Source organism: Danio rerio, chromosome 21, assembly GCF_052040795.2.
Source record: "Danio rerio strain M-AB ecotype USA chromosome 21, GRCz13ab, whole genome shotgun sequence".
NCBI classification, from domain to species: Eukaryota; Metazoa; Chordata; class Actinopteri; order Cypriniformes; family Danionidae; genus Danio; species Danio rerio.
The window spans coordinates 48,575,962-48,599,324 of NC_141041.1; the positions used below are offsets into that span (position 1 = coordinate 48,575,962).

Here is a 23,363-nt window from a genome sequence, read left to right on the forward strand (position 1 = left end):
ATCCTGCTTCATATACCTCTGCATTAAATGTCTGGGACAGAACAAATGAATATATAATCCCAGACAACGGTCCAGACAAGACTGGGTCAAACATGTTACCGTGACACAGATCTGCAGTAAGATTTCTAAAAGTCACAACATCCACAACCCGGTTCACTGCTACAATGCGATCAGAAATGTAGGGCAGGAATTAATAAGTCTGCCATAAAGGAAATTCACAGAGTTCAGAAAGAGAAAAGTGGTTTAGATTTTTCCACTGTAGAGATAACTTACAGTTTTAAACCAAAGAGCAGTCTGTAAGATGAAGAAGAGCCAAAGAGATTCAAATAAATAAACAAAGTTGACTGAAGATATTGTTGCTTAAAATGCTAAGTTTTGTATCATGGTGGACTTGAACCATCTTTTAACATGTCCTGTTTGTTAATTCACAGTAAGATGATGACATCAGAATATAACTTTATAATTATAAAGTTGATTTATTATGTTTAGGACATGTGCTTGTCATCTATCAACAGTATTAGACCGTTGTATTTCCATTAAATATAGGCTAGGGGTTGTTATACTGACACAGTGAATATTTATTTTCATGCACAACACTTTGTGTTCGCTATGAAAGACAAAAACATCAAACGCTTGTAATCATAACTCTAAAATGCGATATGCTCATTTAAATGTGCGCACCGGTTTCACTTTCACTTCAGAGTGCGGCTCATGGCTGCTGTCACTGTGAGAAAAACGCACACATGCAAATCAAACCTCCCGCACGGCTCTCAGACGATCGCTCTGTGCAACGAACTGAACGTTATTTACAACTTCATTACCTGTTATTCACAGCATATGCAGGTTATGTTCACTGAAGTAGGCGTCATTTGCGTGCGCGCGCGCGTTCTCGGCAGTAAATAGGCAGTGCTTCAGCTCACGTGTGATTTCGCGACTGTGAATACTTCATTACATGAAGACAGAAATGACATTTTGGGTGAATTATACCTTATAAATACAGTATGTGACACTTTTAACGCCATTTGAAGGTGTCTATGTTGCTGTGAAGACTTGTGGGGTCGCCTTTTCTTCTCTCCTGACCTTGAAAATATAATTGGCTGAATCGTAGAAAAAAAGCTGATATAGGATCGTGTGCATGGTTCAACGCTAAGGAATTTTTCTGCTGGCCCAATCAGACCAGTGGTTCAGATTTTTACTTGCCCTGCCAATATTTTCACTGGCCCCACCAAAAAAAAAGTTAATAGCAATTTCTTAGCCACAAATAAAACAAAAACGTGTCAAAATGTTTGTAAATCCAGAATTAAAATATTTAAAAATGTTAATAAATGTGCAACGAGCAAAATTCAAAGTGTTTTCAAACAAAAGATGGCTAAAGACCGGCCAAACTGACGGCGAACTGTTCATCACTTAATTTTTTTAGTCATGGTGTACGCTCGTATATGTCTGCTTCCAAGACGTTAGAAACAAATGATTTCCTTTAGCATCATCATTTGATGTTACCGCCATGTTGCTGTCTCTTCCCTGTACTAATAACGTGCTCACAACATCCAATCAGATAAGAAGAACTGAGAAGATAGCATTTGAAGGCTTGAAAACACAAACTGTTTCTCAATTCTAAAACTGTATTTGCACACAATTGACATAGTGACAGGCAAATTAAACTTTAGTGACAAGGCAGCAGTGGCCCGATCGGGCCAGTAACGATCCTGTCTACTGTCCCGAGCATCTCACACGCTGGCCCCGGGCCATCGGGCAGTCCTTATTGTTGAGCCCTGGTGTGTAGGGTCGAATCGAGATCGTGGTCTTTTTTCGATTAATCGTGAAGCCCTACATTATAGAGTAAACTTTTTATCTTTTATTACACTGTTTCTTTAGTGAAAATTTGCTTTATCTCAGTTCTAGTTTTATTATAATCACTAGACACCAATATTACAATAGAATTGTGATGCACAGCCCTATTGTGTGATCTGTCAGCAACTAAATATTATCCCAGACATCATTAGTGTGAGACGAACGGTAATATGACAACCCTAAAAATCATACCATGTGTGTTTCCGGAATTACTCTTCATTGTTTCAATAAGCCCTTCTCCTTTATTAATCTGTCATGCCAGTCATCACCAGTAACCATTACCTTGTTTTGTCTGGAGTTCTCGGATGACAGATGAATGGTTAAAGTGAGGTTAAGAATAGCTCACCTTTTGTTTGTCAAAGGCTTTAGTGGATTTTGTAGTTGAACTGTCAGGTGGGAGCGGCGGGATTCCTCACAAAGAAAAAAACACATTAGACTTGAAGCCCTGAGTGTGAACGCCTACTGAGGTGTTAGCTTGTTTTTGGGCGTTTCAGACATGTGGATTGTTTGCTTTGTCAGGACTAAATTCTTGCAACACACAGAAAGAGCATTTAAAGAGTTCAGATGCAAAAAAGCCATCTGAAATGTGTTTCTGAAATGAGCAGATTTTTTTAGGCTCTTTTGGGTAGGAATGAGAAAAATGCTCATTTTAGAAGAAAATGTCAGACAGCACTTAGGTTAGAGCTTAGGCTGTACTCACACTATGTACAGTTGCCTCGGACCAGGCCAAAGCACGCTTTTCCCCCCTCCTGTCTCCCCCGACGGCCCGCACTCACATTACAGTCGGGCCTGGGCATGCTTGCGTCATCGATGCTGCGCTGTTCAGTAAGCGCTCTCGCTCAGCACAGTGGAGATTTCTCTAGTTATATCGTTTCAGTGGTTTGTTATGCAGTGACATGCAGACAAATATTTCACCAAACAGTCCTAGGGATGCGGTGACACGCAGTCAGATATTTCACCGAACAGATCCGCCACTTTCGGCGCTCATAAACAATCATAAAGCCCTCGTGCTGCAGGAATGAGGAGGTCTGCTGAAGGTGCAGCTGTCGTGCAGTGAGGGGTTTGCATCATAAATAATCTACGGCAGTTTGTGTTCGTTGAACAGTAAGATTGATTAATAAATCCATGTGAAACAGTCCCATAAAAGTCACGTCTCGCTTTCAGTTTTCAAGCCCAAGTAAACCGTACTCAGGACCACCTCTTCCAACCGGGCCAGGGCCGGCCAAGTGAACCATGCCTGAGCCCGATTCAGTGCACTCACACTTCTCAAACAATCCGGTAAAACGGGCCTGGACACGGTTCGGATAGCATAGTGTGAGTAGGGCCTGAGCTTTAGAGAGCAGTGCACATTGGACAGTTTATCAAGGATGTACCACTGGATCGCGTCTCACTATAGTTGTTAAACGTGATATTCAGACATCCCAAGTCTTCAGGAAGTTCCTGGAGTCTCTATGCATTTGCGGGACTCATAATGCCTGCAAACGAGTGATAATCTCCCGGAAATCGCGCGTCTCCCTCACGGTCCTCAAATAAGTCGCGCACCCTTCTCACCCCCAGATCCCTCCTCGCTCTTCAGACACGTCGCGTGCACTCTATCAAACCTCCCCCCCACATTTTCACATGATGACGATGCCATCGTCCCTCACAATGTTTGACATTAGACATCGTACAATGCCAAATTAGTCGACATCGCCCAACCATAGTGAACATAAATCAATTAGGTTGCCCACCCCCCCCCAAAAAAAAAACTCAAGCAGTGTGTTGATTCAGCTTTTTTTAAATAACTTGTTTGAAGAAGCAGCAATAATTATTTGAGTCCAGTGTAAAATTGGCGTACTCATCATCATTTTAAAGGATTGTGATTGTGAATAATTGTGATTAAGATTTCAGGGCCTGAGCACAGTTTGCGACTGTCTTCTGTAGAAATCTCAATTCGTTCTCTTTTTAATTCCACTGTTGTCGAAAGAAACCCTGGCGAAGTAAACAAATCTCATTTGTGATCGTTCTTTCAAATAAGAACTCGACATTTCTCTTGACATCTCCAAGCTTGTTCTGCCAACTCAAGTGATTTTCAATGGGAGATAGATCTGGATGATGAAGCCTTTACAGTAGTGAAGAGGAGCGTCGACCCATCCTTACTGGAGGAACAGGGAAAAAAAACCCTGCTTGGCAGCTCTCTCTGTGCAGAGTACTCTGGGAATAAATGGCACCAAGGCTCTCTTTATTCTGAAGCTGGCCGGGAATGCGAGGCTTTTTTTTTCACTGCTCAGACGCCATTATCAGCGGTGAAATATTCCCTCTGCTGCACCCATTGTGCACTAGCAGGCCCGACGTCAGCGGCAGGAGGCCCATCCTGCCGGCGTTTGTCTGAGGACAGATTTGCTGCGCAGAAAAAACAGCCAATCAAAGTGAACTCCTGAGGAGAATGTTTTCCAGGATGTGTGCCTGCAGAGAAGTTTAAACGCTTTCTGTCCTGGTCCCTCTTGAGATTTCTGAACTCTTACTCTGGTGAGAGAAGCAACGTTCTCTTGTAATGTAGTTAGCATAATAAAGTAGCTAATAAGATGTATACATCTTTTTAACAAGGTGCTGGGAGTACTTGTAAATGCTTGAATTTCAATCTGTTTGAATGGGTTTGATAAAGTTCTTCTTATAAATGTAATTTTATTGCCTCCATAATAATTGTATTATGTTAAATAGCAAATAATAATAAGCTAATTAAATAAAATGATCTTTAATTTAGAAATTGAACTTTTTGCTTTTGCATAAAATGTAAACCCTTCAGTCTGCGCCATTTGATTAAGCAGAGAATAGGTGAGGGAACCCAAAATGCACTATAGCTGTCTTGGGAATTGGAGATTAACAGTTTAAATCAAAACACCAGGGGCCTCATGTACGAAGACTTGCGTGGAAATTATACTAAAACATTGCGTACGCACAAAGCTGTAAATTTGTGTATGTAGAAAAAAAATCAGATGTATGAAACACTGCGTACGCTGAATCCTAAGCATTTTCTTTTGTACATCCGAATGAACGTGAAACTGAGCGCAACATGCACGAGCACAAAACCCCTCCCTGCCTCCTCCCCCGTATGAATATGCAAATGACTCTACTTTGGGAAAACCCAACGAAAAAGCAACGCAAAAGCAAGCAAGAAGAGAAACTTTGAACAGAATGTGAATTGGAGGTGCTGCTTTCGGTGGTAGACCGGAGAAAAAACATGTTATTTGCAAGTTTGTCCTCCGGAATTAACAACAAAAGAAAAAAATTGAGTGGTAGAGTTTAGCTGATGCGGTTAACACAGTTGGGTCTGAACATCGCACTGAGTGAATTCAAAAAGAAATAGTGTGGTTTAAAGGTGTGAAATGTTGCAGTACCCTTAACAGTCTCTGTGGCGCAGCTCGTAAAACGCATGTCAACATGTTTTGACACGTTCGAGCATGAACTCTGTTCGAATCCAGCATCTGATGAACTCTTTCTTCTTTTTTCCCCTGCTACATGTCAGATTTTTCCTACTATTTATCACGAGAAAGACAAGTAGGAATCATCAATAAGTTTGTGCATCATATTTTATTTGCACATTTATTGAATGGAAATGTTTCTGATTCACGCATGCAAATTCATCTTCAGATAGTGTCTTTTTAGCAATGTGCGTGCGGTAGATGGCTCAGATTACATTGGGAAAACAGGCGACCGCTGCAAATTGCACTTTAATGTTTTGCTGGTCAACTGTATGGTATGGAAATCTTACATACCTACTATATGAACCCGTCTCGTACAGCTGCCATTGCAAGGCTCAGACACTTTGTTGAGTGCAATTTAACATAATTGCCTCTAGGAGTCGCCAATGGAAATAAAACAGACGCACAAAAAATGTGCATACGCCAGCCATAAAGCTGGCGTAGAGCTGCGCACGTTCCTACGTTCAGTTCATCGTTAGTAAATCCAAACGCGAGCGTGAAACCTGGCATACGCAAAGTTTTTGTGCGTACGCAGTGTTGATACATGAGGCCCCTGGTGAGTCAAGAGAAGACTCAATAAAAATGAAGAACATTTACTGAAGATAGTTTGCAGTTTAATGCCAGAAGGGTTTCACACTTGCCTAGAGTTCGCAGGCCGATCTTCCACCTTACAGTACAAAAACACAGCAATCATACTCTTACAGAAGACCAGAAATGGCGTTGACTAAAGTAAAAAATCCCAATTTATTAAAACAAAGACAAATAGGTACGCAAATGCGGGGTTGTATCTGGAACTGCCTTCAGCTTCATAAATGAACAATGCATGAAATTAAAATAATTATACATTTTAGATGAAATATGACACAATTAATATGGCAGTAAATCAATCCTGGGCTTGGGACTCCGAAATTGTATCTATACGATAGAGATAAAGTACATTAAGGCGGTTGTTATCGCAGAGTAAAGCCTGACTGGTTTATCGGCAGCCCGACACAAAGTGGAGTTCTGTTGTATAAGACTGAAGGGCTTTATTTTGCGAAAACAACCATCCTGGATGTACTTTATCCTGCTTATTACATGGCTACTTTTCACAAAACATAACAATTAGACACAAAAACATTGTACTGAGCTGTAATAGTTTAACTGTTAACTTTAGTTTAACGCAAAGCTAGCAGGAACTAAAACAGCTGATGGAGTATACACTAACCTGCGCATTATTCAGTCACAAGATTGCACCAAACAGTCAAAAACACAAAGCTGACAGAAACTAAAACAGCTGATGGAGTATACACTAACCTGCGTATTATTCAGTCACAAGATTGCACCAAACAGTCAAAAACACAAAGCTGACAGAAACTAAAACAGCTGATGGAGTATAGTCTAAACTACGTATTATTTATTCACAAGACGATGCCAAACAGTTACATATCATATACGTATGAATGTGTATGTAACTGTATGGATGTGAACGTATTCACTGATGGTCACGGTGATTCGAGGTTCACGGAGAGCCTGTGTTATTAAGCGGTAGTTATCTAGAAATAACATGTCTTGTAGTGTTGCGACTGACCAATCAAAATTGAATTTTCCAGACAGCTTTGTATTAATGTAGTAAAATATAACAAATAGCATCTGATTTGTGGTTTGCGGCTGGAATAGTTGGTTCATTCCGCCGTGGCGACCCCTGATAAATAAGAGACTAAGCCGAAGGAGACTGAATGAGTGAACGATTTGTGATGAACTATATGTGTGTAAACATGTAATGTGCTACACTTGTAAAAATATATTTGACTTTGGAAAAGGGGCAAAAACCCAGTTTTTACTTGGTGACTTTACACATTAAAGAGATGTAAACTGTTTGCTACTGATGAAACCTACTGTAGCGGCATCCACTGACTCTCATATGCGCTAATGAGAACATACAGTCTTGGTGACGACCTCTATTGTTTTCTGTAACTTGCACATTTCAGCACGAGCCTGCATCACGCTTCCTTCCACTTGAGTGTTTCTCTGTACTCGAGCCCATATTATTGTCTCCTTTCCTGCACCTGAACGTTGCTAAAAAAGTAATTAAAATGTTTGCATTGTCAGTCAAACAAAGGTAGTGTTTTTTTTTTTCAGTTTTTAAGGTGACACCACAATTTATGTACCAAGACACTACCTCACAAAAGTCTTGTCGTCAATCCCAGTTTTAAAAGCAACAAATAATAACTTGACTCCTGGTTGATCAGTTGAAAAGTGTCAGAAGGTGGATTTTTCAGATGAATCATCTGTTGATCTGCATAGTATGGGGGCGTGGGAGAGATCTACAGAGATCAGGCAACATCAGCAGCCTGAGGTATCAAGACATATGTGCTGCCCATTACATTACAAACCACAGGAGAGGGACAATTCTCCAGCAGGATAGCGCTCCTGCTCATACTTCAGCCTCCACACAAAGCTCCTGAAAGCAAAGAAAGTCAAGATGCTCCAGGATTGGCCAGCCCAGTCACCAGACATGAACATTATTGAGCATGTCTGGGGGAAGATGAAGGAGGAGGCATTGAAGATCAATCTAAGCAATCTTGATGAACTCTGGGAGTCCTGCACGGCTTTCTTCGCCATTCCAGATGACTTTATTAATCAGTGATTTGAGTCATGTCAGAGATGTATGGATGCAGTCCTCCAAGCTCATGATGGAGTCAGACACAATATTCATTCTGTCTCCACTGCAGCAGGACTTTATACTCTATACTGGACATTATTTCTGTTCAGTGATGAGACTTTAGTCTAAGCAGAGTCAGACCTTACTGTCCTAATGAAATCCGTCAAAATCAAGGCTCGATCATCTTTTATTTTGGTTTAATAAGTGTAATCTAGAGGCCTTTGCCTCTCATATAAGCCACATCTGACCAGAAGTCAAGCTATTATTTGTTGTTCCTAAAACTTGGATAGGCGACAAGACTTTTGTCAAGTAGTGTTCATGTACGTATCTTTAATAAAATTCGCTGAAATTCTCCAAAGTCCATAATCCATCTAAGAGTTCTCACATGCTTGCTAGCAAAAATGTTTCACCAGTGTAAAAATTGCATTCCTGACATTTTTGATGGCTCCCTCATCTTGTTCCTCACTATTCTCATTAAGTCTCTTGCCATTGATTGCTTATCTCTTTTTTTTATGTCTATATATCAATCTAAGCACACATTACTTCAATGGTAGCATCCAAGTATGCCGTTAAAGCATGCTTATTACACACTAGCATCATCAGCTTCCCACTTAGAAGCCTTCAAGCTTCCATTAAAGATCTTAGCAGTCTAAGTCATCCTGACACTGAGCTGGTAAATAGGGCTCAGGGAAAGAGCTTGGTATGAAAAGAATTTTGCACATGAAGGCTAAATCAGATTGCTTAGTAATTATCTTGGGGAACGTTCAGAGTGCTGCATTGTACCATGCACTGTACACTTGAACTGTGCCCAAGCTATTTTTGCAGGAAAGGAAGTTGTAATTCATGTGCATCTGTAAGGTGATGGGTTCGCCTCACCACATGTACCCTTGTTCACCAGTTTATGCCATTTTTGTTGTGTCAATTGTGCCAGCATGTTCACATTGAAAGTCACTAAACGTAAAAAATAGTGCACTTCAAATGTCAAGTGTCCAAACTCGGTCCTGGAAAACCGGTGTCCTGCAGATTTTGGCTCCAGCTTGCCTCAACACACCTCTACAGATGTTTCTAGAAAGCCTAGAAAGAGCTTTATTAGCTAACCCAGGTGTGTCTTATTGGTGTTGGAACTGAAGTTTGCAGGATACCGGCCCTCCAGGACCGAGTCTGTGCACCCCTGGTCTAGATGATGCATTTATTTTGGTGAAAAAAGGAAGTATGAAATTGTGGACGCTTCATGCACCCAAGTGTTGCTGATTATGTTGTCTTTTATTTTGTATTTGCAAAATAACCTTACAAAATACATGGAGTACATGGCGCAAACTGCATTTTGGTCATTTTGGATTTTCATGTCACTTATTGTAAGTGATTTATTGACTAACGCCAATCTATATCCAACTAATACAGTAGTCAACATTTGATGTGGATCAAAAACATTTTTCAAAATTGTCATAAGTCAAGAATTGGTGTTGTTTAATACACTACCTGACAAAAGTCTTGTCATCGATCCCAGTTGTAAAAGCAACAAATAATAACTTGACTTCTAGATAATTTGGAAAAGTGTAAGATGGTGGATTTTTCTGATGAATCATCTGTTGATCTGCATCCCAATCATCACAAATACTGCAGAAGACCTACTGGAACCAGCATAGACCCAAGATTCTCACAGAAATCAGTCAAGTTTGGTGAAGAAAAAATCATGGTTTGGGGTTACATTCAGTATGGGAGAAAGCGAGAGATCTGCAGAGTGGATATCAACATCAGCAGTCCACAAGAGAGGGCAAATTCTTCAGAAGGATAGCACTTAATGTGCTCCAGGATTGGCCAGCCCAGTCACCAGACATGAACATTACTAAACATGTCTGGGATAAGGTGGAGGAGGCATTGAAGATGAATCCAAAGATTCTTGATGAACTCTGGGAGTCCTTGCAAGAATGTTTTCTTTGCCATTCCAGATGACTTTATTAATAAGTTATTTGAGATGGTAAGACTTTTGTCAGGTAGTGTAACTTTAGGACAACTTTGATTAAAAGGTTTTGATCCATTACATATGTTGACTACGGTACTTTATCATTGCAAAGCTCACAAGTAGTCTGTTGATGTTGTACATCTACAGCAGGGATGACCAACCCTGTTCCTGGAGAGCCACCTTCATGCAGATTTCAGTTGCAACCCATATCAAACACACCTGCCTGTAATTATCAAAGGCTGTTCAGGTACTAATTAATTGGTTCAGATGTGTTTGATCTGGGTTGGAGCTGAAGTCTGCAGGAAGATAGATTTCCAGGAACAGGGTTGAACATACCTGATTTACAGTATATACATGTTATAATTTACTACACAAAAGTGCTAGAAAAGTCATTACAAGTGCTTAATGACTTTGGGAAAGGTGTAAGGACCCTGTTTTAACTTGGTGGCTTTACATATAAGAGGTAAACGGTTTGCTGTACCACTTTATATTAGGTGTCATTAACTAATATGTACGTACACAATATGTACGTACACATTGTGTTGTGTTGTGCAATTAATTGGTTCAGATGTGTTTGGAGCTGAACTCTGCAGGAAGGTAGGTCTCCAGGAACCGGGTTTAGCACTCCTGATATCTTTAGCAATGCTATAGATTCCTATTCCAAAACAGAGACATAATGCAGAAAGGTGTTTCTTGTGTCCAGCAGGACTTTTGTTTGTTTTGTTTTTTTCTTCAAAAGTCCAATTCTAAAAGTGTTTTTCATCTGATTCTTCCAGGTTCCACCAGATTCCTGTGGATCCACCTCAGTCCATATCTCTACACCGTAATCCAAATGGATTCCTATAATTTTCACTTTGAGAGGATGAGTAACCTTGACCTACACCCGCTGAGTCTTCCGGTCAGTCGACTGTCTCCGGCCAAGTCCAGCAGCAGTATTGATCAGTATACCCACCACCACCATAGCAAAGGAGACTCTGCCTATAGCTCGTTTTCGGGTGGCTCCACAGTCCCTGATTATCCTTCTCCTTTTCTACTGGATGAACTCCAGTCACAAAGCTTGCACTACAATGATCTGAAGCATGTAAAAGCTAAATATAGCCCAACCGCTCTTGACTCAGATTCCAAGAGTATGGACCAGCTGTACCGTTCAATGGAGATTGTTTCCAAACCTCATTGGTGCAGCAGTGGCTTCCCTAAAATTGAAGATCCACCACATCCTTTACCACCACCACCTCCACCACCACCTGCTCGTCTGAACAGTTTTGTAGCAACCAGAAATCTTGAAAACTTAAGGACACGTCAAAGTCCAGAAGGACAGCATGCTGACATTTCTACTTTACAGCAGGCGAGTAGTCCAGAGGTTTATAGTGTCCAGGCTGACACACTTTCACAGCTTAATGATCACCTTGATCATGGGGACAAGATGCTTGATGCACCGAACCATACAGGAATTTTAAACAGATCATCCCTGCAAACCTGTCAACCAGATCCCTTGCAGCGCTCCAGGAATGGCCATTCGGAAACCCAACGGAAACGGTCACATTCAGCTTATTGTGCACCAGTTTCTGAGCATCAAAGCTCTTGCAATATGCCACAAAACATGATCAGTGGGAGCATTCAGCACAAAGGACAGTTTTACTTTGTTACTGGCGTCTTCAAGTCTTCAGAGCCAAGCATCGAGCAAGATGATGGTGCAGATTTGGAAACCTCCACCGAGTGGTCTTATAAGGCTCTGCGGAGAAGGCAGAGCTGTCCGGATGGTCCGAGTGGTAAACTCTTTTTCCAAGAGGAACACAAATTTTGCATTCAAAATGAAGATGTGGAGCATCTTAATGACAAGGCGTTTTTTAGGCCAGAGCAGACTTATGAAAGTGTAGAGGACCAGAAAGCCATGAGTAGAGAAACTGGCAGGCATCACTCCACTAGCCATCCTATCTTCTACTGTGGTCCTGAGGACAGTTCAGCTGGTGTAATAATGACCCCTGCTCTAATTAAGGAAGACCATCCTAAGATTGAAGAAAGATTGGCAAGAGTTTCGAGGTGGCCTCAATTGGATATTCCAAGTGACAAGATCAGCAAAGAGACGACTCCGCTTTTGTATCACCTCACAGGAGCGAACAGGGCATCCCATGCAGACAAACAGTTCAAAAACAATAATGATACTGGTGTAGAGCTCAAGAATCCAGAATGTGTTAAAGATGAACCGAAAGCCGTCTATGATGGGCAAACCTCTCCCAGCAGTGAAAAGTCTAAAGAAGAGCAACCAAATGAGTTTTTCTACCAATGCGCAACACTAGATGACTCCTACAAAAAATATTACAAGGAGAAACTGAAAGATGTCCAGTCCAAGGTTTTAAGGGAGACCTCATTTAAAAGAAGAGACTTGCAACTTTCTCTTTCCCACAGAGTTAAGCAGTGGACAGACAAAAAACTTTCTGTCGTACCTTCAACCCCTTCAACACTAGATCTACGACCCAACTTGGACATCCACCCCACCCCACAAAAGCCTCAAGATACAGACCAGGAGAACACTGGACAGGAGATTGAAAAGGAAACCGTAAAACCCAAGAAGCCACAGAATATTGCTCAACCGCAGGTACCTCGGGTGGGGAGCAGGAAACGTTTGACAGCAGATCAGAAAAAACTCTCCCACTCTGAGCCAGAGAAGCTACACCAGCTTGCAGATGGACCATCTCATACGACCTGCCGCTCTCTTGGAAATGAATCTGAAGGTCTTCTCTCAGAGGCTGATCACGGTTTGGTGGCTTCACGGCGGAAGATGTTTGAAACACGAGGCCGTGCTATGTCTGCTTCTAACTTTTCAAAATCATCTCTGAAGCACCTTCAGCATAAAGCTTTAGTAGCATACATGGAGCGTAAAACTGGTCAAAAGGTTGCTGAACCTCAGCATCCAATTCCACAAGAGCCCACCCACTGGGATTACACTGTAGAGGGACAGTCTGAAAAGATTGCCCAACACAATTCTGGCTCCAAGAAGCTCCAAAGACCTCTTTCTGCAGGTCAGATTCTTGACTCTGTGTCCAGTTCTGTTAAATACAGCCAGTTCATCACTGATCAGTCCAGCATTCATTCAAGGCAATCCAGCTGGAGAGAGGAGACTCCTGCCACAGGGAAATCTGCCTCCGTGGAGAGTCTCTTGGACCAGCCTGAACAACCAAAGCTCCCACGGTCTCGCAGCACCTCGATTCCCCATGCTTTCCAGGTATCTTTATAACAGTGCTTTAATTTTAGTTAAGTTCCTAGCATTCCTTGCTAAGCATTATTGTTTGTTATACAGTTGTAGTAAAATTAGTAGCCCTATTTAAAAAATGATGTTTAACAGAGCAAGGAACTTCTTTCCACAGTATCTCCTATACAATTTTTTTTCTTCTGGAGAAAGTTTTGTTAGTTTGTTTTTTCAGCTAGAATACAAACATTTTAAAGACATTTTAAGGTCAATATTATTAGCCCCCATTAGCATCTAGTATTTTGTTTGTTATATTGCTGTATTTTGCATCTATCCGCAGATTCAAAAGCATCCGGATGAGCTCTCGACCATAAATAACAAGGCTATGTCAAGGTAACTGATTTTAATTTTTTTTAATAGATGGCAAAACTAGGATACTGCTTAGTTCAGGGATGTACAAACTCTGTCCTAGAGGGCCGGTGTCCTACAGATTTTAAACTTTTAACTTTTCTCAGCACACCTGCCAGGATGTTTCCAGAACACGGTTGCCCAATTCTGTTTCTGGAGATCTACCTTTCTTCACAGATCATCTCCACCCTTGATCAAACACAACTAAACCAACTAAGTAGGATCTGAGAAACACTTGGTAATTAAAGACAGAAGTGTTTGATCAAGGTTGCAGCTAAACTCTGCAGGAAGGTAGATCTTCAGGAATGGGATTGGGCACCCCTGTTCTTGAAAGCCTAAGAGCTTGATTAGCTAGTCCCGATTTGTCTGATTGGAGTTGGCACTGAACTTTGCAGGACACCAGTTCTCCAGTACAGAGTGTGCACACCCTTTGTTTAGTAGAATAGACTGGCTGTCCTCTGTTCTTTATAAGTATAATAATCTGCAATGGATTAAGCAATATAAAGCTATGTCAAAACGGAAAGCAGGATTATTTTGCTGACCCCATTGGCAGATTATCTAACTTGTTTTAATGAAAAACTCACTTATTTCTGGCATATTATTTCCTAAAACAACACTATTTTGTGCTTGTCCAGAAAATGCTTCTTAATTTAAGAATTTAGTTGGTGGTTCATTCTGCTGTAGAGATCCCTTAGTAAATCAGTTACTAAGTCAAAGGAAGATTAATGAATGAATGATTTAAGAATTTTTAGATATTTGGACTAGAAACGAGACAAAAAAATCTATGTAAGAAAGGAATTTTCTGCAATGAAAAGTTCTGAAACCTATAGGATGTTTTCGGGTTGGTTTATACTTCTACGTCAAGCGATCACCGTGACCCATGGTGCATGCCTTGCGTTGTGTTTGTGTTGCTCTGCAATAACACTTTCGAAATGCTAGCTGGCAGTAGGTTATGTTATGTTCCTCTGTATCGAGTTTCTTTGCGGGTGTTTTGTGGTCTTCTCAATGCTACCTTAATGTACAAGTCATTCAGTCTGAAACCTGCGCACAAGCAACAACTTTAATCATAATGCTGCGTTCACACCAGAAAAAGCGTCAAACGCAAGTGATTTACATGTTAAGTCAATGCAAAGACACAAATGGACGTCCCCTGGCGTGATACACGGGAATGGCTCAGTGCGAATGCGGCCAATTGTGCGAATGGTGCAGCGTGAATTGACCGTTTTGCGCATTTATTGCGCAAATCGGTCAAGTTCGAAAATCTGAACTTCAGCGGATATTTGCACCACGTTAATCAATCAGGAGCTTGTTCTTGTGGGGGCGTGATTATGACGTAGCGCCTGTTGTTGATGCCCCGGGGGAAAATCCTCCTGCCTACACGGACAACAGTTCATCAAACTGGGCTTGGCTCAGTCAGATCACCGCAGAAAGCCTCTATCATCCAGGTACAGTTTCTGGAAGAGTTTATAAGCTCACAGAGCTGGGTGCACCTCTGAAAGGATCTAGAGCACACAGAACAGGCTTCAAATGAATCGACGCTGTTTTTCAGCCTTCATGAAGCACATAAACACAGCTATTCCCTCAATAAAATCCATGTTAGCCATTTAGCAACGAAGCTAAAGTCACCGGGCAGACAGAGGCCCTGCCCATCACGCGAATCTACATCAGTTCTGTTTCGATGTGAACACAACATAAGGTAAACACAAAACATCTGGAACTCCTTCACAGGACTTGGTTCTCAGCACTGCGCACATTTATCACCGATACCAAGCCAACCAATCGCAGAGCTTGCAGTATGAATCGTTGCAACTTGGTTACATTTTTTGAGAGGTGCGCATTAGCGTCGACATCAGCCACAGCGAGGGCTATGCAACCACACGAAGGCTGCGCCAGACCATTCACATGCGCTCGACACAGAAGTGTAAATTAGCCTTCATAGTACAGTGGCCTTCAATAAGGCATGACTAATTATTTTCTCCTTTTATTAAACTAAAAACATGCATTATTTTTCAGCGCTCAAAGAAAAGTAGAAGGTAAAGCCATCCGTCAGAGTTATCCTGCATCAGTTCCTGATGAGCGACGCTTTCAAGTCAGAGCTTCAAGAGGAAAGTCTATGGAGGAACTCGGCGCGTCTGCCGTCACGAAACCTGCAGCTCTCAGCAAAAGCTCAGAGCAACTCGACCAGCATTTGGGACACAGGAGAACTGTTTCATTCCTTGCTGAAGGAAGACGTGCACACAGGAACATTCACAGCAGTACAGAAAACACTCAGGCAGGTCCTGAGAATCCATGGTTAACCAGTACTATAAAACACGAATCCTCCAATGATGATGAACTCCATGTGGTTTCACACACTACACATAAACATGTGGATTACAGCATTGTGTCTGTGCCCAGTCCCTTATCTGAACACGGCGGAATAAAGCTGGATGTCAGGTAAATATTAACCATTTGATCTACACAGTTGAAGTCAAAATTATTCGCCCTCCTGTTAAACTTTTCCCAAATTTTCTTTAACAGAGCAAGGAATTTTTCACAGTATTTCCTATAATATTTTTTCTTCTGGAGAAAGTCTTATTTGTTTTATTTCGGCTAGAATAAAAGCAGTTTAAAAAAATTTTAGAGCCATTTTAAGGTCTATTCATAGATATATACATTAGATGTCGCCTACCCTGTTGTTATCTATTTGAAGGAATGTCAATAGAGCCGCCATTTTGGAACAGGGTAGCGCTCCTTTGAAATGAATGCGGGACCAAGGTACAGTTGAGGACTGTGGCCATCCAAAGCCAGAGATATACACATATACACATATATCTATGATCGGGAGTTTTCCTGGATGTTAGTATGCCATTTTTTTTGGTCCCACTTTATATTAAGTGTCCTTAACTACTATGTACTTACATCAAAAGAAATAAATACAATGTACTTACTGTGTTTATAATGTATTTGAGAACACTTGTGGTGCTTTTGAGTTGGGATAGAGGTTGGGTTATGGACATGTTTGGTGGTGTGGGTAGGTTTAAGAGTGGGTTAAGGTGTAAGGGATGGTCAACAGTGTATTTACAAATGTAATTACAGCTGTAAATACATACATGTATTTAATCAAGCACAAGTACACAGTAAATACATGTATTTACACAATAAGTTCATTGTAATAAACTATTAATTCCTGTGTAAGTACATACATAAAGAAAATTATTATTTTACATAAATTTTCTACATTGATAGATAAGTGATCGCACTGGCATTCCTGACAAAAAGCTTGTGTTTGTGTGTACAGAAATGTACTATTCACCCTCCCTGTAAAATTTGATCTGATCCGTGTCTTGAAACACAGCTCCTCTCCTGCTTTCACTTCTCATACTGACGGAGGGAGCGATTCGTTTGTGAATGAACCTCCGTTATGAACGACTCCTTCACTAGCCGACAATAATACAAGTTTCTGGCAGCGCAGCATCTCGTTGTCATATTTCTTTTGCATTGTTTGCTGATTTTATTCAACAAAACTAGCATAAGCCGAGTGTTTAGTGAGAGTTGGAGCTGCTTTGCCTTATGGTGAATGCAGTAAGAGACTGTATTATCATCAATAACGTTACCTGATTAGCACAAAAGTTCAGAACATACAAAAACGTTAAAAAAACGTAATCTTCCCTATGAAATGTTCTGCCTTTGTGCTTTGTTTTCTTTGTTTGCTCGTTACTACACCCGTAGACAGCGCTAAAGTCCAGCATCTTCACGTAATAACACTGTCTTGTCTAGTTTGGTTGAATGACATTTGTCCTGGGAGCACTGTACCAATGTGGCGGCGCTATTGACGCATGCTCAGGGTCCCTATGCGATATCTAGTGTATATATCTATGAGGTCTATTTAGGTCCATTGTCTACAGAACAAACCGCTGTTTAACAGTTAACTGTTTATTGTGAAATGTACTATTCTAGAATCTCCGTGTCCAACCGCACCGTTCTTGCTTTTTTATTTTGTTGAAAAGCACCTGGGTTACCAGAATGTGTATGTAAAGTTTCAGTTCAGAACACCCATCAGATTTTTCATTATACCTTTTACTAGATCCTGTTTTATGCATCTTTCCACCAGGGGGTCGTTTTGTCGTACTGCGCCTTTAAGGCGAGTCCTCCCCGCCTACTTTTTCTATGTGTCTTTCTGCGTGCCTTAATCTTCTAAAAGGGCATCCGCTGTGTAAAAACGTGCTGGATAAGTTGGTGGTTCATTCCGCTGTGGCGACCCCAGATTAATAAAGGGACTAAGTTCTAGGGCTGCTCGATTTTGGGAAAAGTCATAATTACGATTATTTTGGTCATAATTGTAATCACGATTATTTAAAACGATTACTGTCGAAGTCAAAATTATTAGCGCTCCTGAGAATCTTTTTTTTTTTAAATAAATATTTCTCAAATGATGTTTAACAGAGCAAGGAATTTTAACAGTATTTCCTATAATATTTTTTTCTTCTAGGCTTATTTGTTTTATTTTAGCTAGAGTAAAAGCAGGTTTAAATATTTTGAAACCCATTTTAAGGTCAATAATATTAGCCCCCTTGAGCAATATATTTTTTGATTGTCTGCAGAAGAAACTACTGTTATACAATGACCTGCTTAATTACCCTTATTAAGCCTTTGAATTGCACTTTAATCTGAATACTTGTATTTAGAAAAATATCTAGAAAACTTTGATCTGCTGTCATCATAGCAGAGATAAAAGAAATCAGTAATCAGAAATGATATATAGAAACTATTATGTTCAGAAATAAGTTTAAAAAAATTCTTCAATTAAACAGAAATTGGGCAGGAAAAGGGTTGCTAATATTCAGGAGGGCTAATAATTCTGGCTTTAATGTATACATACAGTTATTTTCCTCCTTGCAAGGGAAAAAATAAATAAATACAATAGAATAAAAATATGAAACAAACTGTGCTTTAAGAATTTTCACTGTAAGAATAAAACTTTACCTACAAAAATCCTTCAGTCAAGAGCAGAGGATTTTCTCGTTTTGTTTGATTAATGATTAAAACAACATCGCGCGCTGTCTCCTTAATGGTTCATGTGTCTTTTGATCCTCAACTCGTAACTCGTTTGTTTATTACACAAATGAGGGTTATTATGAATAATCACTAAACACTGCGTTTTGACATCTATTTGACCATTAAAGCGCTCGCATTAAGATGACTGTAGATGTCTGCGCCTCGTCCATTTAGCGAGGTGCGTGCGGTCAGCAGAGGTGCGCAATGTGGCGCCCGGCGCAAGTATAATTCAGCTTCAGTGTGCGAATGAGACCGAATGCTGACCGGCCGCATGCTTCTGGCTTTGTGCGCGTGCCGCACACACATAAGCATGCGGTCTTTCGCGCTTTTAGGAGCAACAGCTGGAAAGGGGGCGGTATATGATGCAATAATCGTTTATCTCGATTAATGCTTTTTCATAATCGTTTAAATCCAAAATCGAAATCGGATTTTCGATTAATTGCACAGCCCTTGTAAGTTCTAACGAATGAATGAATAAAATCTGTATCATTTGGTTTTGTATCCAAATTAGTACATTGTTCACACTGCAAGTATTTTAATATGTTTCAGAAAAGAGCAAGAACGTTTTCCTCAAGATGAGAATGAAGCCTCTGTCGTGTCTAATGAAGAAGTTTCTCTCAGTCATGGAGTCACTACAGATCCCAGTCTGTGGATTTCTGCCATCGAGATAAGTGAGGAAGAGCCAAAAATCTGTCCTTCTACTGAAACTACATTTGTTGAACCCCAAAATCCACCGCCTGCCTCATCTGCTGAAAACCACGAACCCACATCCATCCCAAATCATGCTGAAATCCAGGAGGTTTTGGAGTCTGTACGGGAACCTGAGGAAGACGATGTGAAAAGTGATGAAGATGACCCTAAAAACAACACTGAAGGGAATTTGCTGGAGTGGGAGGTTCTGGTTCAGGAAGTGGTCTCAGCCGACCAATCGTTAGCTCGCACGCTTTTCCCGGTAGCCAATAGGAAGACGGCACTGATGCTGATGGAGCAGCTGCTGTCTGAGGATACTCTTCTGATGGAGGAGCACTACAAGAACAAACACCAGCAGATGCTTCACAACCCAGAGAAGGACACACACTGGTAAGAGCTGTGCGGGACATTTGACTATGAACCCTTTTCACATTTGCTGGCATTTCTTAGTAGCGGAAGTCATCAAAGTTGGTAAGCTTAGAGCGCAGGTAATGGAAGAAGACAACAAATCCTTTTTACACTCCTATTTGCTGAAATAATAAAAGTAAAACTCCATGACGGTGTTATTAAGACTTTCAGAAAAGGAAAAACAATAGTGTAAGACTGATAATGGCAGCCAGATGAGAGAATAAGGTCAGATTTACTGTCCCGCTTCCATACACTCTGCATTAGAAACACCTTAAACAAGCAGTAATTGATGCAATTTTTAGCAATTTGATGCAAAAAATGATATAATGCATACATGAATACATATAAACTCACTGGCCACTTTATTAGGTATGCCTTACTAGTACCGGGTTGGACACTTTTGCCTTCAGAACTGCCTTAATCCTTCATGGCATAGATTCACCAAGGTACTGGTAATATTCCTCAGAGATTTTGACATGATTATTGACATGAAAGCGTCACGCAGTTGCTGCAGATTTGTCAGCTGCACATAGATGATGCCAATCTCCTGTTCCACCACATCCCAAAGGTGCTCTATTGGATTGAGATCTGGAGACTGTGGAGGCCATTTGAGTAAAGTGAACAGTGAAGACTGCCGTTGACACGATGCTCAATTTGTACTAAGGGGCCCAAAGTGTGCCAAGAAAATCTCCCCCACACCATTACACCACCACCACCAGCCTGAACCGCTGATACAAGGCAGGATGGATCCATGCTTTCATGTTGTTAAGGCCAAATTCTGACCCGACCATCCGAATGCAACCAGCAGAAATGGAGACTCATCAGAGCAGGCAACGTTTCTCCAATCTTCTATTGTCCAGTTTTGGTGAGCCTGTGTGAATTGTAGCCTCAGTTTTCTGTTCTTAGCTGACAGGAGCGGCACCCGGTGTGGTCTTCTGCTGCTGTAGCCCATCCGCCTCAAGGTTGGACGTGTTGTGTGTTCAGAGATGCTCTTCTGCAGACCTCGGTTGTAAAGAGTGGTTGCTCGCTTTAAACTGCAGCAGATCGTCTTGACCATGTCTCTACATGCCTAAATGCATTGAGTTGCTGCCATGTGATTGGCTGATTAGAAATTTACGTTAACAAGCAGTTTGACTGGTGTACCTAATAAAGTGAGCTGTGAGCGTAAATGTTCATATGTTTGTAAGAAAAAAATCTAAATATTAAAAACTTTCAAGGATTTAAGATGCTGATGCTGTCATATCATGACAGTCTTGTGAAAAGGGTCCATACACACATCTTATTAATTTAACTGTATGTTTACTTAGCATTTTTGGTTTGTTTTTAAAGCTCTGAGATGCCTGTTTGTGATGATCCACCAAAACATCCGTCATCTGTGGACAAAAACTCTGCTATCAAAAACCAAAAAGATGTACAGTGCAACACTGAAATGGATATCGTCAGTAAAAAGGTACTGTTAACACTGGGAATGATAATAATGAATAAATAAATAAAGATGTAATTAAAATTAAACTAACTAAATCTAAATAAATAACAAATGCAAAACATATTTAAAAATTTCTATAAATTAAATTAAAACTAAAATAGAAAATAAAATGAAAAATAAATTAATTTAAAACAAAAAATATATAATTAAACTAAATACAATTGCAATAAAAATACACTTAAATGCAAATAAATAATCAAAATAAATAGTTTATTAAATTTAATCAAGCCAGCTAAATAAGTAGATAAACTGTATGAACAAATACCCCAAACAATGTAAATAAAAATACAATATAACTAAAACATACAAAAAATGTACAATTAATTAATATAACTAAATAAATAAATATAATTACAATAAAAATGCATTTAAAAACCAACAAATAAATAAAAATAAAAATATATATAAAAGATAAATAAAATAAATTAAATATCTCATAAATTTATACTAAATAAAATAAATAAACTAAATAAATGAGTAAATTTTTAAAATACAAAACATAAAAAAATAAAATTTATTTAAAACTAAAATTGAAAATAAAACAAAAATACAAAAAATAAAATAAATAAATCATTTATTTATTAAGTTTAATCAAATTAGCTAAATGAGTAAATTAAAATTGTAAATTAAAAACACATAAATGAAAACTACAATTACAAACAAACAATAAAATAAAAAAATAAAATAAAATTATTGCCACCCCGGTTATGATGAGGCCACCAATAGGGGGCCAAAAAATGACTCAACTGTATTATAATATTGTTTTTTTTTATAACTGACAAATATATTATTAAAATCGCTTTAGCAAGCCTAATTTCATTGTATGAATATAATGAAAACCATCCCTTCATGCATTTCTTTTAAATCTTGATATAATAGTCTTCATATAATTTAGTTTACTTAAATAATTTACAACTTTTTTATGCTTCTGTGGGGTTCAGTCCCATTTACAGGAGAATCTGTGTTTCGCCAGGTTGTGAAAATAATCATATTCAGTTATTGAAATCCAAATGTGGTCCCACAGCAGAGATGTTTTGCACACAACTAATATTTTGTGTTTTTTCAAAAGTCATGGCATAACATCAAGATTTGCAGAAGATTTTGGCAACAGACCCGCCGCTCTCTGTGTACACATAAAATAATGATGCTTTCTAAAGTCCTGTAAAAGACACATTACCGTGTGTGTATTGAATAAAGGATAACAGCGGAGGCTTCGCTTCCCATGACCTTGACACTAAGATGACTTTCTGCAGAAAATATGGATGAAACTAGTTTAAATCAAGTTGATTTGACAGAGGAATTAATATACTGTATGTTATAGGCACACACAAAAATGTCAGCATAGCAGTGTTGCATAGGTTTTTGTCAATTTGTTGCTGAAACTTTGCATGTTTTTGTGTCCGTGTTTGTGTACTCGTGTTTCTGTGTGCAAATATTGCATGTTTTTGTCTGTGTGCATGTTTTTGTTTCTGTGTGCATGTTTTTGCATGTTTTTGTCTGTGCGTTTGTGAGTGTGTGTGTGTGTGTGTGTTTTTGTGTGTGTGCATGTTTCTGAGTGCATGTTTTGTTTATGTGTGCGTGTTTGTGAGTGTGTTTTTGTGTGCATGTTTTTGTTTCTGTGTGTGTGTGTTTTTCATGTTTTTGTTTCTGTGTGTGTTTTTGCATGTTTTTGTTTCTGTGTGCGTGTCTTTGCATGTTTTTGTTTCTGTGTGCGTGTTTTTGCATGTTTTTGTTTCTCTGTGTGTTTTTGCATGTTTTTGTCTGTGTGCATGTTTGTGGGCGCGTGTTTGTGAGTGTGTGTTTGTGTGTTTTTGTGTGTGTGTGTTTTTGTATGTGTGTGTGTGTGTGTGTGTGTTTCTGTGTGCACGTTTTTGTCTGTGTGCATGTTTTTGTCTGTATGCGTGTTTGTGGACGCTTGTTTGTGTGTGTTTTTGTGTGTGTGCATGTTTTTGAGTGCATGTTTTTGTTTGTGTGTTCGTTTGTGTATGTGTTTTTGTTTGTTTGTTTGTGTGTGTGTGTGTGTGTGTGTGTGTGTGTGTGTGTGTGTGTGTGTGCACGTGTTTGTGTGCTAATGTGAAAATGAAATTTGTGTTTGTGCGTCTTTGTATGTGCAAGTGTTTTTGGTTGCGCGTATTTGCATTTTTTGTGTGTCCACAAGTTTTTGTGTGCGTGTGTGTGCATGTTTGTGTGCGTATGTGTTTGTGTGTGCACGTTTCTGTCTGTGCATG

At 39.8% G+C, this 23,363-nt stretch overlaps 1 protein-coding gene and 1 long non-coding RNA gene across 3 annotated transcripts in view; one reads left to right on the top strand and one right to left on the bottom strand.

The window, feature by feature from the left end:
* The window catches only part of shroom1 (shroom family member 1), a 65,677-nt gene that overhangs the window by 23,282 nt on the left and 19,032 nt on the right, over positions 1-23,363 (top strand). For both annotated transcript variants that reach the window (XR_015520660.1, XM_087301871.1), the window contains exons 2-6: positions 10,696-13,142; positions 13,447-13,499; positions 15,528-15,950; positions 19,101-19,631; positions 20,979-21,099. Coding sequence is in view for 1 of the 2 variants with exons in the window: in XM_087301871.1 (XP_087157997.1) it covers positions 10,752-13,142; positions 13,447-13,499; positions 15,528-15,950; positions 19,101-19,631; positions 20,979-21,099 (3,519 nt within the window). In the remaining variant the exon portion in view is untranslated. The remainder of the gene's footprint in view (positions 1-10,695; positions 13,143-13,446; positions 13,500-15,527; positions 15,951-19,100; positions 19,632-20,978; positions 21,100-23,363) is intronic.
* LOC147838983 (uncharacterized) lies at positions 16,700-18,395 on the bottom strand. The gene is made up of 2 exons (XR_015520803.1): positions 17,626-18,395; positions 16,700-17,478 (listed from the first exon to the last, which is right to left on the bottom strand). It is a non-coding gene; the product is annotated as an uncharacterized LOC147838983 (long non-coding RNA).